Below are 19,588 nucleotides of genomic sequence, written 5' to 3' on the forward strand. Positions count from 1 at the left end.
TTTTTTTTTAGGATTGGTTCCCTTTGGTTTTGTTTCCCTTCCCCGCTCTTTTCTTTCCCCCTCCTTTATATATTCTTCTCCTCTTATTTGTTCATCCAGAAAAAAAAAAGGGACTGATTTGCTGCTTTAGTTGGAAGTTCTGGACTTCCCTGTATTTTTGGATCTTGAGTTTCAATGTTCAGTTTTGGACCTTTTGGTCCATATCTCTGAATCTGGTCGTTGGAATTCGTTCAAACTTTGAGAGGATGTTCTTCTACATGCCTGGTCTAGTCGATCTGACTTTCACGGGAATATGAGCTGCTGATTTGTAGATGTGAATTTTCTCCATATTAACGATATTCCATACTCTATTCTACTTGAGGATACATGCTGTTTTTGATTAGTCGTTAGTTTCTTCATTGTTTTTCAAGTTTTGGTTGATTGTAACAAAGTTGTTGGTGCCTAGGCATCCAGGTTCTTTCTTGGGTCCTAGGTGACAACACGCCTTGTTGACACTTAACAAGTTTATGTTGATTTATGTTTCTCACTTTATTATTCAGTAAATATGCTTAGGTGATATCTTATACTTCATTTATTTTATGCTTTTTCTTGTATTAGGTCATCACTAGCATAATTATATCATATTGCATTGATAGTGTGCTATACAATTCCCTCTCTTTTCTTCCCATTTCTTCACCGGGTCCCCTCTGTAAAGATCTTTTCCTGCTTAGGTTGGCTTTACTTCCTAGCCTGCCTGGATTACTTATCATTGCTATATTACTGCATGCCTGGGCACCCCTCCAACACCTTGGGTCGCCTAGGCATCTTGACAACTATGGTTTATACATATATTCTCTATATCAGCCAGCATCTATATTGAACCCCTTTTTGCATCCACAGTCCTCTATTCTCTCTATGATTTGGAGAAAGTAATTATTTTCTGCAATATTGGTGTTTCTTCCCCCTGCAGTGGTGTTTGTTCTTGATTCTACTGATTGTTACTGTCGTATTGACTGAGTTTGTAACTAATATAATATTCTCTCTGATTTCATCTTGCTCTGATTGGTGACTCTAAACCTCATGTGGGCAATGTTAGTGTCCAAATTACGTCTATTAAACTTACTTGGTAGAGCTACCAATTATCTCTTGTGGGCTCAAGCAGTGAAAGTTTATATCAATGCTAAGGGAAAACTGGATTATCTATTGTCTTCCCCACCATCTTCAGACAATATAGAATGGATGCGTGAGAATGGTACTTGTATGATTATCAAATAGTATGGGACCATCTGTGGCTGCCAATGTTATGTTTCACACTATGGCCAAGGATGCTTGGGATGATTTGAAGGAGAGTTTCTCTCAAGACAAGAATGTGTTCTGAGTGTATGATCTTTATAAAAGGATCTTTTCCTTCAAACAAAGTGTTAAATCAGTTGGTTAATATTATAATGCACTCAAAGGAGTGTGGAAAGAATTGGATTTCTACCAACCCTTGTCTACTGACATAGAAGTTTTGATATCTCAACATGCTGAATTTCAAGTAGAAAATTTTATCTCTGGGTTAGATTCTGATTACCGATAACAGCCAACTAGAATCAAGGAAAAGCTGAAACAAGAGGAAAAAAGGGTGAGAGAGAGGGGGCTGTTGAAAGGACTGTTATCTGTACCTATTGATGACAGCAACATATCATTAGATATTAAATCAATAGAGGGAGAATTTCAACCATGCCCCTCACTTAACACCGCAACATAAACCCATAACAACCGAAAGGAAAAGGGAAAGATTATTCTGTCCTCGCAGTAGAATATAAAGACAGAGAACATAACATTAACATCCCCCTCAAGCTGGTGCATAAAATCGTCCATGCCCAGCATGGAACAACCATCAAGGAAGGTAAGACCTATTTTGTGAATATATCACCCAGTTGGTTGCCAAAACAAACAAAAGGATTAGTACTAGAGATCAAATTCTATACTAAAGCATTCCTCAGAAAATGACAGTCAACCTCAATATATATAGTCCACACATGAAAGACCGGATCACTAGCAATATATATAGCAGCCTAGTTATCACAAAACATATATATTTAATAGGTATCACAAAACATTTTCATAAGCTTATTGACAAGAAAAAAAAGCTCCTGAATAAGATGTTTTAGCACTCTTTTTTTTTGGATGAATAAATAATATATTAACAAGAAAGAAGAGAAACAAGAGACCACAAGGGAAAGGGGGGGAGGGAGCTACGAATCCGAAGCAACTAGGGGGAGGGGATCAAAATGGAAGAGTGCAGTCCCCAGGAGACAACAATAAGCATGTTCCTTGGGGAGTTGGGAGTCCTTTATAGGGCAATGGGGAAGGGTTGCAAGCTTAGAACTAACATCCATAAAGATGGATTTCCAAATCATATCCAAGGATCTCGAGTTGGAAGATCATCTTCGAAGATTTCGCTCCATCCAAGGACTGTTAACGGAGGCACAAAAGGCAAGCTTGCTAGTAGTGTCAAAGATAGGCTACCAGCAAATATCATGTCAACCTAAATCCACTCTCTCAATAGGGAAACACATGTCTTCTGGAAGACCAATAACAACTCAGAACACACTTCCAGATGGAAGTGGTAAAAGGACAGGAAGAGAAAAGATGGTTAACATCTTTAGTACTGTTCCAGTAGAGGCAACAGGCTGGGGATGCCTGAATATTTTTAGGGATTAAGAAAGTCTGAGTGGGAAGACAATTAGAAAGAGCACACCAAGCAGTGAAGGAATGGCAAGGGATGTGGCCTTTGAACCAAATATATATATATATATATATATTTAACTCAGCTGCAGTGTGCACCATAGCCTGGTACTCAGCCTATGCACTAGATCGAGTCATTGTAGTCTGCTGTTTACTGCACCATGTAACCAGGTTTTCACCAATGGATTTTCAATACCCAATAATAGATCTATGATCACCATTAACACCTGCATAGTCAACATCAGAATAACCAGAAATATCAGTATGTACATGATGAGGATAAGCAAGACCTTTCCTTGGAGCACCTTTGAGGTACTTCATGATATGACATGCTGCCTCCCAGTGGACTTGCTTAGTATTCTCCATGAATTGGCTAGTAACCCCAGGTCCCCAACAATGAATGAGATATTAGGCCTAGTGACAGTAAAATATATAAGTTTGCCAACTAGTTTTCTGTATTGATGTTTGTTAGAAGAATCACTGTCGTCACCCAGTCCAATTTTCACATGAGGATCCATGGGGGTCTCAGACAGAAAATCAAGCCCCTTAATAGTAACATAAAGAAAAAAAATGAAGGGAAGACATCGAGCATTTACCAATCAATCAATGACCATTCAACTTTCATCAAGATAAGCAATCAATGATTAAGTAATCCCTTTTCCAATTATGGCGATATGAGGGATTGGTTATATTCATTTTTTCCAATTGTAACCACTTACTGGTGATAAAAGCGAGGGACAACTTGTGAAAGACTAGGCGAGTGCAGGCCTTGGTCGTTTTGAAGGGCCTTGGGCCCTAGGCAAGGCCTTTACAACTATGTTAATTACCATCTCATTCCACATTAGATTGAATCAGTTGCCCAATCATAAATCTATGTTTAAAAGCTGATGTATACAACTTTATGCCGTTCTGTGGTTTTAGTTCTTTATTATTTATAACCAAGTAACCTAAAATGTTAAGTTAATCTATAGACAAAGCGACCTTCAATCTAAGATGGTTAAGTTTCTAGACCTTCAAGGCTTTAAGGGTGGAAAGGACTGAGGAGTTTTTTGTGTTAATTTTAGTATCCCAAGGAGTTTTCTATTGTGGTGATTAGGTAACATCATAATTTGAAGCTGTCCTGGAAGGTTCTTCATCAACTGGTTTAGCAATTAGCCATGATTGCTGCACCATCCAAACTGTTTCATCTGATACCTTGAAGTTCTTGATGATAATTTCATGTGTCTTATGGCCTGTGGGTCGTCTAATGTCACGTAACAAGTGGAATTTCTAGGTGCATGTTTGATTCAATCATTTTAGGTAATTGTTGGAATATGAACTGCTTTATTATCTCATCTGATGCCATCCGCTTGGGACTTCTATTTTTTCATCCCAGCTTAAACCTTTTGTGCATTGTGAATGTTCTTTCTTAAAGTTGTATGATTTCTTATAACGTAAATGAGAGATCTGGCGAGATCTTGTATTTTTTCCCGGTTGACTTGATAGTTGGTCTCGGTGGCCATATGGTCTTTGTATCCCTCGAAACTTGTCATTTACCCTATTTTAGGCCTTCTAAACACAGTGGAAACATCAGTTTTTTTAAAATCAAACCCAAAATGGTACTTTGACTTTGTACCCTATGTAAGTAGTCTTCGGGCCCTTCACCCTAAGCTATTCAACAATAAAAACAAACTACTGTTGACCATGTTTCTATGAAAAAATGGTTTTGAGAAGTTGTTTTACGTAAAACCGCTTTTGATAAGAAAAGGATCTTCAAAGGTTGATGGTGAAGTGATAATCTCCAATCTCTAAGTGTTGAAGTTGTTAATCTACACTATAGAGGAAAAGTTTGGCTAGAAAATCCACCAAAAGTTCACTTTTTCTTTACATCAGGGCGAGATATGTCGAGTTATGTCAAGTTGGGTTGAGTTGAGGGTCGAAATTATGTATATACCTCATGTGATTTGGTCTTGAGAGAGTCGAGACCGAAATATTCACCGAGATCTCGACCGAGATGTTGCACTTCTTACATATTGCCTCTCATCTCGTCTCGCCATTTTCAAATTGAGAGATAATAGCGAGATCTCGTCGAGTTCTTAAACCATGACCCGATCTAGTTTTGAGTTAGTAGATAAGACTCTGTTTGAAGGTCTAACAAGTCTTGAGCAAGAAATGTTGTTTTTTCATTATTCTACTCATTTTTTGGTTGGGTCCTATGCATTACAAGGAAACCTCCCAACCTATCCTCCGAGGTGAAGGCAGGATTTGACCCAAGACTGGGTGCCAAGAAGCCCAAATCCTTCCCAGCTGCATTAGCTGGGACCTTCCCATCCATTTATTTACCAGACTGAAAATTCATAAATCCTATTGTTGTTTCTGTCTTTTTGGTTTTGCATGGTAATGGTTAGATATGCGTGGCATTGAATTTGTTTTTACAGGTTGGATATTTCAGAAGATAAATTCTTACAGTACTTTTGGGATTGTTGGAACCAGTTGAAGGTACATATTTGTGCTTCATTATGACGCTTTGATCTTTCAGACTTTCAGTGGGTAGTCTAAATGGAAGACAACCCACTATATACTTGTTATGTAGTTCTTAGATGCCCCCACCCCTCCTCTTCTCTGTGAGATTTTCTGGTGATCCAAATCATCCCTATTTGAACTGGAACTGCCTTGTCATGGAAACTCTGGTTTGCAGGAAAAAATTATGGAGGACTTACCAATGCCCCCACTATTTCAGTTCCTCACTTTATTGGCCTTTAAGATATTTACCTGCGAAAAGGTTCGTTTAAAAACTGTAAATTGCTTTTTTGTTGATTTAGTAATTTTTTCTGTATCTTAAACCTTTATCTCTGATACATTTAGCTGCAATCTCTATCCTCATTTTTTAAACTTTATTGGTTCAAGCAGTTACATTGTCGAAATCCAAGAAGATACAAAGCAATCAAACCTGCAAAGGATTCATAAGGATTTAGTACGAGAATGGATTGAAAACAAGTGAAGACCAAATAATCCAGATTTATTTGTACAATGTGATGGCTTTTAATGAATAACTGAAATGCAATACCATGAAAACCCTAGGTAAGGCGCATTTATGTATCACTGTGTGTAACGAGACTTCTAAACTTTAATGGAGCATTATTGATGTAAGCTAAAACCTTTTTCCAAACTAGCATTAGTAACTTCTGTTGACTCCATCATGATTCTTGTCCCTGAACACATAGCTGAAGATATAGCTGTTGATGAAAACATACGAGTAGGTGATAGTTGGAGTGGTACCTTATTCCCAGGTTGTCACTACCTGATTCCTGTGGAAACTAGGAACATTAGTTTGATTTCTATACTGAGTAAATCTCATCCCAATCATGTGAATCTTTATGCAAAGCATAGTTGTCATGGCATCTAGGTGACCCTAGGCATTAGAGGGGGAAAAAAAATCAAGGTGACACCAACAAGGCGCATAAGCACCACCTAGGCGATGCCTTGACAACAATTATGCAGCAAAGTGCAAACCATAGATAGAATGCTGAACCTTTCGACCTGATGCATCTACTTGTCATTATACTGGAAATTGAGATATTTAAAAAAAAAAAAGCCGGAGGTGTTTGGGAAAAATAAATGTTAGAGGTGTTAGCACGGTGAGAAAAAGTGTCAGTACAGTTTTAAAGCAATTGGAAGAAATTTCAGAATGAAAGAGACTTGAGAAGAGAAAAATTATAGCAGGTCAGAAGATAAGGGTTTCTAACATAGTTGAAATTGTGGGAAATAGGGTTAGGCGTTGAGTTTTGAGGTGGGACATCAAAAGGACAATAAAATAGATAACCTATGAGGGCTGGTCAGGATAGATTTGGTTCACATTTTGATCACCTCAGAATCTTCCAATTTGTGGCCAGAAAGTAATGGAAGAGGTTGGGTTAGAACATTTAGTCTGTGGGGTTAGTCAAGTTGTGGAAGAGTTGATGTTGGGGATATGCCCACGCTCCTAATTATCCTAAAATTGGTTTTGATGATAAGTTGATAACAAACAAATGAACCAAATAACCATATGTTCTTAAGTGTTGCTTGATAGTAGAAGTCAATCTTGAAGAAGAAATCTCAAGGTATCAGACTCCAAGAAACCAAGATTTCAAGGTATCAAAACATATAGAACTTGTCAAGAGACTCAAGACCCAAACACTTGAAGACGTGAAGATATCAAGCATTGCAAGTTTAACATAAAGATTGTTGAAGACCACCTGCAAAACAACAAGAAGAGTTTATATGTAATATGTATTAGCGCACCCACATCACATGCACTACACACATTCATGTGCATTTGCATTTGCATTTACATGTGTTACCTTAGAATGACCATAGGATATATCATTTGACCAAGTGTCAAGACCTAAATTGACTAGGAACATATTAGCTATAAGATGTCCTTTCAATTGCTGTAATAACAGCATCTTTCACATTCAAGGGTATTTTAGGCATTTAATTAATTGGTATCAAAAGATGGTTTCTTCACAAGACTTGTAGAGTTTCGAGTTACAATACTAAAGGATTTTGAATCAGGTCAATTTGAGTCCATACGGTCGAGTTATGGCTGTTTTAGTATAATCTGTCCAGAAAAATTCAGGACAAAAGACCCAATAGATCTATTCTGTCCGAGGCCTAGGACCGAATTCGTTGGCTAAGCCTGTAACCGCTAGTCCAACGGCTAGCTTTATAACAGCTCTTTTGGGAGGTAGACCAGAAGACCTAAAAAATGAACGTTAGTTGCCTATTTTTCACCCCTAATCTCCCCTATAAATACCTCTAATATGGATCATTAAACTACAATTATTTCGATCATTCAAGAGCATTCTTTTGAGCCTTAAAGAGTGAAGAAAAGGAAGTCTTTGTGCTTGAGTCCAAGTTTTATCTTTGTGTATATCTCGAAGAAAGAACTCAATCCTATCTAAGGTCTTCTCCACTATCTTAACCAATCTATTACAAGCCTTAAGAAGAGATTAAGGTGCACTTATTCTTTCATACATTGCATATTATATTCACGCACCACACAAGGTAACATCTTACCCCCTATATTTTATTTGAAGGTTGTTTAGCCCAATAGTTGGTTTAACTCTAGGAGTGGGCATTCTTGTTTACACATTGTTCTAGACCGTTCTTAGACAAGTGTGTAGGATCCTATTATCCTTAAAAGATTGTCTAGGTCCCTCTTTACCTATAAAGAGATTTGAAAGGTTACTCTACCTGTAAAGAGATTTGAAAAGTTACCTGTAAAGGAAATTTTTGTAAAGAATCCTCGGCCTCGAAAAAGATTGTGTAAAGGTGATTCTTCCCCACCTACTGTATTGAAAGGAAAGAACTAGTGGATACCTCCCAAGGAAATCTTGTGAGGAGTGGACTAGACTCGGATTGAGTCGAACCGCTATAAAATCTTGTGTACTTGTGTGATTGTATTTACTCTTTATATTCTGTATTTATTTACAATTACACTAGTAAGGCTTAAAAAGGGGAAAATAAAAAATAAAAAAAGGTAATTTACAGTGCCACCCCCTGGAGAATGCCAATATTATGAGAACACCCCCTCTCTTTCACCAAATCAAACTCAAACCCCTTACCGTTAGTCACGGTTACAGAATATACCAAGAATGCTGACATCAGCAGCTCAATTTTTTTTCTAAATACCATTTTGCTCTTAAAAATAATGAAGTACCGAAATTACCCTTACCCTTGATAGTTTGATACGAAACCCTTGTAGTCCCCAAATCGATTTCACCACAACCCTTCCAGTGACAGTGACTACGGCAGAAGAACATTCCCTTCCCGAAACCCCCAAGAACCCAAGAGAGACTTAGAAAAAAGGAAAAGTCTTCATTTCTTTCTTTTTTTGGGCACGAGATAGTTGAACGAGTAGTGGATGATTTTTTTTTTCTCTACTTCTTTGTTGGCAACAAGGATTAAAGTATCGGTATCGGTCGCCGTATCGGTCGGTCAAAATTAAGATACGTATCGGAGGGTATCGTATCGTATCGGAGATACGCTAAGATACGCTAAAGATACGCATATAAATGGATAGGGAACACATTTTTATACACTTTTGCATAAAAAACAGTTAAAAAAAGTTATATATAACATGTAGAATGCATAAATACTTAAGTAGATGGTATCGTATTGATAGACAAATATATTGAGTTGAAAATGTTCAAAATGATGAGGGTATCATATTGATAGAGAAATATATTTTTTTGAGAAAAATCAAAATTTTCCATGGAAGTTGTAGAACACTTGTTTTTACATAACATATAAAAAATCTAAACATTTTTAATCATTGAGCATGAGTAGATCTAAGAAATTTGAAATAAATTGAAACCCTCATTTTCTCTTGAAAAAAGTTTGTAAATCCTTATAAATCCAATGATTTTATGTAATAATGATGCACAAAATGTGATTCTAAGTATGATGAACTAGGGGTGTCAATTCGTGGCCCGAACTGACTAAACCGATCGGGACCGACCGTTTATAGACCGGCCTGGCTCGGACCGTCTATTAAACGTGTCGGGCTTGAGCTCGGACCATTTATTAAACGTGTCGGGCTTGAGCCTGGCCCGTTTATAAACGGTCGGTCTTGGTTTTGCCACTTGGACCGTCGGGCGCCCAATCGAGACCGACCGTTTAACACCCGATCGAGACCGGCCTATTGTGCACTGGCCTAGCCCGACCCTTTAATGATTGTAGAATACCTATTTTACCCCCCAAATTAGAAAGTAAAAAACTAAAAAGTAAAAACATGTTCACATTTTAAATAATGGTTATATTTGGTATCATTTATTAATTTATTGTCATTTTTTTGGGCTTGCATGAGTGGGCCGAAATATAAGAGCACATTTTAAAGAGGGCCCATTTAAAAATTGGTTAAAACCCGTTTAACATTAAACATGTCCGTAGCCCAATTAAGGCCCGACTAAAGCCCGATTAAGGTGGCCCGATTATAGCCCGAGGCCGACCGACCGAATATAAAGTGTACCATGCCCTCAATAACTAAGCCCGATTAGTTAAATGGGCGGACACGGTGTAGCCTTTGAAAGTCTTTAAGCCCGATTAAGCCCGATCGAAACCGAACCGACCCGACCGGTTGACACCCCTATGATGAACCTTAGATTTGTAAAAAAACTTGAAAATCTAAGGTTAAAGTTGAAAAAAGTGAGTAAAGATTCAAGAACTTACTATTCAAAATTTTCAACTTTCAAGTTCAAGGTTCTTCTTGGACTATGTTTTTCTCATTCTTTGAACCATTCACTTCGACAATGTTTCTTTCAATCTACCATTTGAGTCTCCAAAAAGGTGTGTGAATCAAAGGGGAAGAAAGAAGAGAAATATAGAAAACTATTGGTGAGAGTTTGAAGTGTTTGTTTCAAACAACAAAAGGCACATTCACGGGAATTTTCATATTTTCAGTCGATACATACCGATACGGTACCGATACAGTACGATACGGCTCGATACTGCACGATACGGTCGATACATACCGATACGTACCGATACTATCGGGAATTTCCAGATTTTCAAAAGTTCGTATCGCAGAGTATCGTACGTATCGGTACCGATACGATACGGCATGATACGATACGTACGATACGGCGATACGCAAAAGGGGGCCTAAAATTCTATGTAGCGTATCGGTATGTATCGTGCCGATGCCTACCGATACGGATACGTATCGGCCGATACGGCACGATACGCACCGATACTTAAAACCATGGTTGGCAATGACTTTCTTCCACACAAGCCAATGTTGGAAATCGGGAGGGTGCCATTAATCCTATTGATGTTTGTCTACAAGGAGTTTACTGCTACGGGTGGTTATCTTACAGATGCGGATCAGGTTTTATTGGAAAGAGTAGAATATTTCATTCAGAAAGTTGCAGTATATGAGGACCAAATATTTCAGAAGCAGGCTCATATTCAGCAGGTCATTTGCTTTAAGGCCTAGCTCTAGGAAGAGCTAGAATACTGTTTGCTATTTCCTTTCATGATTTCATCAATTTCTGGTTTGACGTTTGCATCCACTAAGAGCCTAGAAATGGTATCTACAGGGTGAAATATCTTCTCTTTCCTAATTTTCCTCTTGAAAAATAGTTGAAGTGAGCATAGGGCAAAGAACAGATTCCGCTCCGTAACACTTTTCACTGTCTCCCATTTCTTCCATCTTCACCGAATTGAATCTTTCCTCTCCTCCTCCTTCCAATCGGCACTTGTTGAAGTTCAAAACCCTATCAGTTTTTCTGGTTTATGTTAACACCAATGGAGTTGCTTAGATTGAACCTTTCTCGAGTCCGAATTCCTAAGCCTAGCAATCGAAGGTGATTTTGAGGTTCGATTAGAGGTTGGATTCTATTATTAATAAATGGCTCGAAAGAGAGAGAGAAAGAGAGAGCCAACGACGTGAAGATTGACGATGGCGAACAATAGAACCTCAGAAAAGGTTAGGTTGCTCCTGATAAGGAAGAAGAAGAGGGGTGTTTTTGAGATAATAAAATAAGGGTGTTTTACTCATAAGGGCTAAAGTTTCATTTCATAGCATCACTCAACAAAGACTGAAGGTGGGGGGTATGAGTCTAATTTGGTGAAAGAGAGGGGGTGTTCCTATAATACTGGCATTCTCCAAGGGGTGGCACTATAAATTATTAATATGATGATAGCCTATTCACATCCCTCTAGGTTATCCAACAGTTGAGTTGGGCTATGGTGAGAGAATTCATGATTGGAATCTGGTGGTGAATTCATATCTGAACAGAAAAGATTTCGTGAAAAGTTGTAGAAACCTAGATACTAAATTAGAAGAGGAGGAACCTAGGTGCACCTAGCATTTAGAGCACCCACACTTGAAGGATGAAATGAAACTCACCACGTAAAGTTGGTGTTGGTTGGTTGATTCGGTTCAATGCGGTTTTGGTCCGGTTGAGTCAGTTTTGGTGTGGGAATGGTGAAACCAAAATGAAACCAATGAGGAAATATCGGTTTCGGTTTGGTTTTAGTTTGGCTTTGGTTTCTTGTATCGGTTTGTAATTGGGATGGTTTCGGTTTTGGTCTGGTTTGGGTTCGGTTTGCCATACAAAATTTATACAAGATTATGCAAAATATGGTTTTTTTATGAGTTTTGGACTGATTTTGGTTTCTTACCGCTTTGGTTTTGGTTTTGGTCCAGGTTTGAACAAGTTTCTATTTGGTTTTGGGTTCATTGGGTTCCTGGTACAGTTCGGTCTTGTTTTAGGGCCATAACATCCCAAACCGAAACCAGTCCAATAAGACTTCAGTTCGGTTTGTTCCAGGCTATTCTGGTTTGTTCCAGTCAGTTTTACCGGTTCGGACTAGGTTTTGATACCCCTACTTGGACGAGCTACATGAATTTCCTACTCCAACCCAACTCAATAATAAAAAGAACCAATGGACTACCACTGATAAGGCCACCTATAAAAAATTTATGACCAACTAAATTGGACTCCAAATAAACTAATTAATAACATACAAGATATGTTTGGCCCCAACAACACTGGCCTACATAATTACAGAAGTCTCACAGCTTCTGTTAATTGAATTAATTTACAATGAAATTATGAAGTTCTTGCTACAAAACTCCTAATAGAAAATTAGAAACTAGAAAAGTTAAACCAAAAAGTTTTGTTCTCTTGCCTAAGGTCAACATTTGCTCGTGAAGTATCCATGTGGGCCCAAAAAAATTGAGAGTGCCAAGCAAGAATATTAGCCTCAGTTGAAGGCCTTGATGCTTCCTTCTATAAAATCTTGTGGGGCTGTTTTTCAATGTACTATTTTATATCTAGATTTAAAATACTGGAGTCTTCTCGTTGGTAGATTGTTAATAGATTTTGAGTTAGAAATTGCATAAAAACTTAGTACTTCACTATGTATACTTAATAATGGGTTGTTCAAGATTAAGAACTGGTGTCTTTGCTTCAAAATATTTATTCGTTAATTTGTTGAATTGCTTATCCAGATGAGCCTGATGCAGATTAATCACCAAAATAGGCTTGTTTTATTAGGAATAAGCCTAGGGTTGGGTTCCGTACATGTTGGGCCTTTGATCCCATGTGTTTTGAGTGTAATAGGCTACTTTTATGGGCCTAAAAGATGGGCTCTAAGTTTGCATACGGGATTACTAGTTTGTTTCATTTTTCATTAGTTTCCTTTTTTAATTGGGTTTGATGTGAGTTATATTTGTTTCCTTTAGAGTCAAGTTATTAGTTGAGTCAAGTCATTAGTAGTTAGTTTCCCTTTTCAACTAGTTTCTAATTTCAGTTAGTTTCCAATTTCAGTTTTAGTAACTATTGTATTAGGAGAATATTTGGTTTCCTTTTTGAGGAACCTTCTATTTTATAATTCCCTCCCCCATCAACATTATAAATAAAGAGGAGGAGGCTCCTAATGGAAGAATGATTTTTGATAAACAAATGAATGGCTTCTGCTATTGTTTTCTCCATGAAGATTTGTCTTGTGTTTGATCAAGGCTGATAGAATTGGTGTTTAATCCAATTGACTCTTTGCGGTGAGAAGCCCGAGAGGTTTTTTTCTACTTTATTATCTTCTTCTTCGTTGCTGTCCAAAGTGTTCACGACCTGCAACTTCAACCTCAATCCATCACAGGTAACTGAATCTGGTTCTTTCTCAGTTCTGCCCAGAAATTCCAGAATTTCTTGCTCTCCCATCCTTCTCTCTCCTGGATAGACCAACCACCTGATTAGGCTTAAATTTGGACAGAAGATGCACCTCTCCTAGTGTGAGACTCAACAAAAATTACAACCCTATTGGACCACCTGACTTTGAGTTATTAAAAATCTCCCAATTCTGCCCTATAGTGGTTGTTATTCTGTTTCCAGACCTGAGACCAAAATCGATGGAACTAATCTGTTTGCTTCTTATTCTATGGATGTGTGTTCATGATTTATGATCTGATATGACCCTATACCAACATCTGATTAGTCCTTTCTGCTGGTTTATGTTCTGATCTCTTAAGCTCCAGTTTCTGAATCCGAAATTCTGATTACAGATCTGATTTTCTTAGTTCTGATCTGTTTGTTTTGCTATTCTGTTGTGGTTATATGGTTGTTCTTCTGATAAAAAATCCTGCAGTTGAAGGCTTGGTTAGTCTACCTATCCTAGTCTTACATTAGAGCCAGAGAACCTACAGGTCCTTCTTATGTAGAAATTCAGAGTTATATTGAAGGTGGGGTATTGGGGTGGGAAGTTGCTAATAGGTAATATTTTGAGTTCTGATATGTACCCGAAGAGACATACGTCGTGGTATCTCCTTCCTCATGTATGTTTTATGTGCAAAAAGGATGGTGAGTGCTGAATGGTTTTTCCTATTATTTTTCAGGTGATGTTGTCTACTTTTTCATGTTTGGTTGGTGGTTTCATTACCCCAAAAGCTATTGATTAACTGAATACTATACTATCACTCAAATTGTTCTGTTTCCAGTTGGTTGCAGATTGAAAAACTTATATAGCAGGAGAAAATTTTCTATTTCTTTTCTTTCCCGCCTATTGAAATACACGTGCAAATGCACTTATGTTGTTGTACCCAGCTTTTTAAGCCTACCTGGCAGAAATATACGGCAAATAAGAATTGCATTAGTTTTACTGATCAATTGATGCGTTCCAAAAGGTGTATAGTATGCATCATATGAAAATTAATTGATTAAGAACATAAAAAACTTTAGTGGAGAGAATGAATTCAGAGTTGCAACTTGGTTGGATCCAAAAAGCAGTAATCAGCATTGTGTAAACTTTAAAGCCTTTATGTTGGTTTCTGATCTTTCTATTTTAAGAGTGTCATGGCAACAAACACTTCCTAGTTCTTCTCCCCCTTTGTGTCATGCCCTGCACCAGTTACTGTTACAAATGTCAGACCTTTGTACACCTGGCTCCACCCACCAACTTATGTCACAAGAAAGAAGAAAGGAAAAAAAAAAAAGACAGTGAGAAGATGCATATGTCACTAACATTTGCTGCTAGGAATGGAGAACAAGGTTACAATCTCATGAAACTGACCTTTCCATTGTTATACCAAGGTACACCAATTGATGATGGTTGGTAGGTTGAGAGCATCAATTGACTATCGAGTTGCAGCGACAGGCACCACAGAATCAATGTCTCCATTGCACAAAGAGTTTAATCGTTGGGCATGATCAGCTAAGGAAGCATAAATAATGGATTGGTTGGTGACCTGCCTTTATACATTAGCAGCAAGTCAGCAATATAACACAATAAGCACTATCTAAACAAACTCGAAGGAGTCAGAGAGGGGAGAGGAGGAATTTGTCGCTACTGTAATTGCTCTTTTGTTTTCTCTCTGGTATATATAGGCCAGGGCTCATCTGTGAACGAATCCCCGCAAGGAAGGGAGAGAGATGTTTAGCTTTTAGACCACGGACAAGTAAGCCATTCAGCTTCTATCCGTTCGTTTTTGAATTTTTTTTTTCTCAAATAAGGAGAGAGACGTCTGGGTTTTACACCACGCACAAGAGAAATAGAGGATATGTAGAAAATTCAATTCTGGATATAATGCTGAATAGATGTCAATCAAATGCTAATCAAATACTGAACCAATAGACTATTTAATTACATTAAATGCAGCCCAAGAGAGCCGTTCGGCTTCTATCCCTTCGTTTTGGAATTTTTTTTCTCTCATGCTAAATAAATAAATGACAAAATAGATGTCAATCAAATACTAAATCAATAGACTATTTAATTACACTAAATGCAGCCCAAGTGAGCCGTTTGGCTTCTGTCCTTTAGTTTTTGGAAATTTTTTTTTTTTTCTGATATCAAAGGGTTTTTGGTCATTTTGAAAGTTATATTTTTGTAGATGCCAGTGGTTTTTTTGTCTTTTTAAAAAAGTATACCAAAGAAGTGAAGTACGTACTTTTAATAGTAGTATGATATATATATAGCAATAATTTGATGAGTATTTGTTTCTTCATTTCACTTATTTAGAAGAGTTGTTAATGTACCATCTCATGGTACCCCATAACTAAGAGAAAGGGTTGGATGCTTGTAGGTTGATGTCGCAATTATTGAAGTTGGTCTTGGGGGAATGCGGGACTCAACAAACGTGGTATATATGCCTTTTCCTTTGTGATCAATTAGGTTGATGATTGTGATTTTCTTATCCCTTTGGAGAAAAATATGGTTTTTAAAACATTTGTTAACACAACAGTTAAAGAGTTTTTTGTTATTCTCTTTTAACTATCTTCAATAGACTATAGAAATTGCAAAAGTTTGAATTCCATGGTCATGGAATTGGGTGGTAAAATTGTACAGATCAAAGAACCTCTAGTTTGTGGCATATCTTCATTGGGGATGGATCATACTGAAGTTTTGGGTACGTCTCATTTCATTTCCAAAATTTGCATCCTTAACAATTACTTTCTTTATGCTTCTTTATTGATGATGGAACATCACCTTAGTACTTTATGTAACACCTTAGTGATATATTCTATGTCATGGTTCTAAGCCCCCCTCCAATTTCCTTCTAATTTTATTTCGTTTGACTCCATGATGGGACCTTCACAATGGAATGCAAGAAATCTTGGTACAAAATGGATATCTGAGGGTAGGTATGAGAAGATAAGATAAGGGATAGTGAAAGTACTAGAATGTAAATTTTGGTGTTGGGTTGGCATGTATTGTTTATTATTTATGATCAGATAGGACAAAGTTTTCTAGAAAACCTAACTTTGTGGCTGAACATCCAAACCTATTGGGGTCACCCGGATCCTTAAAGTATGAGATCCACTTTTAAACATTGTGGGCTCTTACTGATTAACAAACTTGTGGATACATGTTTATATCAAGGGAATATCCATATTTTCTGAAAATTTTGAAGGGGAACTCCGTGCATTTCACTGGGATATTTAATCAAACCAGAAAATCTACATGCAGGAAAGACACTTGCAGAAATTGCATCACACAAGGCCGGAATTTTCAAGGTATGAAGCTTGTTATTGTAACATCTAAACTATCACAAGTGTGGTTTTTTCAATTGATGGAGCATTTATTACAGTAATTCTTTCTTGATTATCCGACTAGGCATTCTTCATTTTCAAGTATTTTCTGAAATGGGTTGATGTCTAACCTGCTCCTGAAGCCTCAAATTCCTGCATTCACGGTACCCCAACCTTCAGAAGCAATGGATGTTCTTCAGAAAAGGGCCTCCAATTTGATGGTAATGGCAGCTACTTAAGTACCTCTAGGATAAGTATACAACTTCCCAGCATAAATATCTTCCTTGTACTAGTTGAGTATGGGCATGTGTAGGTAAAAAGAAGTCAAGTTGTTTCCAATGATCTGATCAAACTATTCATAACTGAAATGGAAATGAAAGTGTTGTTATGTGTTGATGTACATTGTTATGGCTCTTTAACAGTTCAGATTTTGGGATAAGTGGTTGTAACATGGTAACAGAGCCAGGAGGTTTGGTGTTCAGTCCCTGGTAAGTGTGAGGGGTTTGTGTCATGTGTTGTGCCTCTACGTTTCATGCCCACATGGTGCCACATGTAGAGTCGTGTGTATGGGCCTGCATGTGCTTTGAGGGGTGTTGTGTGTTGATATACATTGTTGTGGCCCTTACTTAACAGTTAGATCTTTTGGGATAAGTGATTGTAACATGGTATCAGAGCCAGGAGGTTGGGTGTTCGATCCCTGGTAAGTGCGAGGGGTTTGTGTTATTTGTTGTTGTGCCCACTTGGTGCCATGTCATGGTGTGATGTGCATAGCCGTGTATGTGTGTGTGTGGGTGGGTCTACATGTGCGAGGGGGGTATTGTTATGTGAAGAATTAGGGAAATTGGACTTGTGCAATAATGAGCACAATCCTCCTCTATTATAATGAAATAAGTCCCTAAAGAGGGCTTAAGGTTCTGTTTGGACAAAACCCCTAGAACCATTATTACAATAATGCCTTATTCAGCATTATGTGTTGATACAGTTGTAACAAAATGGAATTTTGTTGTATCCTGTACCCCAATGTGCAATCAGCATCCCCAACACTGGCAGAAATATTACTGCACTTTATCGTACTATACAAGATATAGGGCAACATCCCTAACTCTCGAAATACTACATAGAATTATTGGGCAAATCGAAGCGACCAATTGTATTATGTTCTTGGTGGTACTGATGCATAAGCTAATCTTGGATGTGCAAAAAGTACTGTAGTCACAACATATATTTGTGTTAAGTCATATTAGTCCCACATTGATTCTGAGTGGGAAAATCCATTTCCCCATATACCTGTGAACACCTCTTATTAGATTGGTCTTTTGAGATGAAAATATACATGGTATCAGAGCGGGTTCTTTCTGGTTCCAGGTCTGTCCTCCCTAGTTATGTCCATGTGTAAGGTGGTTCTGACCCACCTACACCGGAGGGGGATTGTTAGTTGTATTAGTCCCATATCAATTATGAGTGGGAATATCCCTTTCCTCAGATACCTGTGAACACCTCCTCTTATCAGATCGGTCTTTTGAGATGGAAATTTACAAGTAGTACCATTAATACTTCCAAACTTTTAGGTTGTAAAGATAATCCTCAACATCAAACTTCACTGTCTAAAACTAAACATGGTTTTGAGCCTCCATATCCAAGAGGTTGGTCATAAGTAGCATACCCAAGTAGCTGTCTGTAGTTGAATCACTTATTAGTGTGCCATATACTCATATGAAGCATTTGAACTTAGCTTTCTGAAGATTTATCATACAAAGAAGAATCAGTATACCTAGCACCATAATGACTCTTGGAAGATGGATCACCATTAGAACCATAGGTAGATAAATTACCAATGCCATAGATGTCATTGGCTCTTGCTTCTTTGGTTTTAGTTGTCAAAATTCCTGGCCGAACTATGAGCCTTCAAGTTGCTCCCTTCTTCATCAACAAGCTGGTACCTTTCTTGATGGTATATTTGGTGTTGTTGTGGTTGTTCTTAGTCAGAGTCTTCATCTTGTGCTGAATGATCCTTGTTCCTCAAGGAATGTGCTAAGGTGGATAAAATATCTCACCACCATAGATGTGGATTTATTCATTTAACATTGAAATGTGTTAGATCCACATATTGCTAATTACATTGCATTAGTCCAAGAAAGTTATTGTTCACATTCTCCACCCATTTACTCCATTAATTACATATGATTTAGGCAAGAGGGAAGGATCAGATTTTTGTAGGACCTATGGTTGTTGGGGACCTATGTAGACAAAAGTCCATTTTTTCATATTTTTTGCCATCATGATCTATCAAGAAATATTTGCACACAACACAAGTGGTTATGAATGTAAGAGAGTATACATGAGTGAGGCATCAGTATTTTGAATAGAGATAAAATTCCCATTGAGGATTGGGTATGCATCTAAACACTTGAATTTCATGAAAATTCCCAACTCCTGTTGAAAATATGTAATACTAACCAGAAAGGTTCCATTTTCCTATAAAAAAATCCTTGAAATATTCCTCATCTTTCAAGCTACACTGCCTTCAAGTGGGAGATTACCCAGATTTGATCAGCATGTGTGTTGTGCCTCAAAGATAGCATAAGAATCAAGCGGACTCTCCTTACTTTTGCTGGATGTGAATGATCAGGAAGAATTAGTGGATCAAGTCTTTCCTTAAGGTGACTGAATTGGAATTCTTCTGCATTTATAGTTTGAGGGCATAATACAAAATTCATACCAGTAGATTGGCATGAAATTGCTACACCCATCCTTCAGTGAGCACATGCCCAATAATTGCCCCAACCCTGTCCTCCAATATGTTGAACCATCGATTTGGGAATCTAGAATGTTGGGACTTGGAGGAGTTTTGTAGTGATAATGGGTGGGTGGGTGTTTTTTTTTTTTTT

The 19,588-nt window shown here is 37.7% G+C and overlaps 1 protein-coding gene across 6 annotated transcripts in view; it reads left to right on the forward strand.

Moving 5' to 3' along the window:
• LOC122061580 (folylpolyglutamate synthase-like) overlaps positions 1-19,588 on the forward strand; it is a 63,324-nt gene that overhangs the window by 22,350 nt on the left and 21,386 nt on the right. For 5 of the 6 annotated variants that reach the window (XM_042624922.1, XM_042624926.1, XM_042624924.1 and 2 more), the window contains 6 exons: positions 5,130-5,190; positions 5,390-5,473; positions 15,755-15,811; positions 16,018-16,078; positions 16,639-16,685; positions 16,844-16,921. In XM_042624922.1, coding sequence (XP_042480856.1) covers positions 5,130-5,190; positions 5,390-5,473; positions 15,755-15,811; positions 16,018-16,078; positions 16,639-16,685; positions 16,844-16,921 — 388 coding nt within the window. The remainder of the gene's footprint in view (positions 1-5,129; positions 5,191-5,389; positions 5,474-15,754; positions 15,812-16,017; positions 16,079-16,638; positions 16,686-16,843; positions 16,922-19,588) is intronic. The other variant, XM_042624927.1, reaches the window with a different exon arrangement.

This window comes from Macadamia integrifolia, chromosome 14 (assembly GCF_013358625.1).
Source record: "Macadamia integrifolia cultivar HAES 741 chromosome 14, SCU_Mint_v3, whole genome shotgun sequence".
NCBI classification, from domain to species: Eukaryota; Viridiplantae; Streptophyta; class Magnoliopsida; order Proteales; family Proteaceae; genus Macadamia; species Macadamia integrifolia.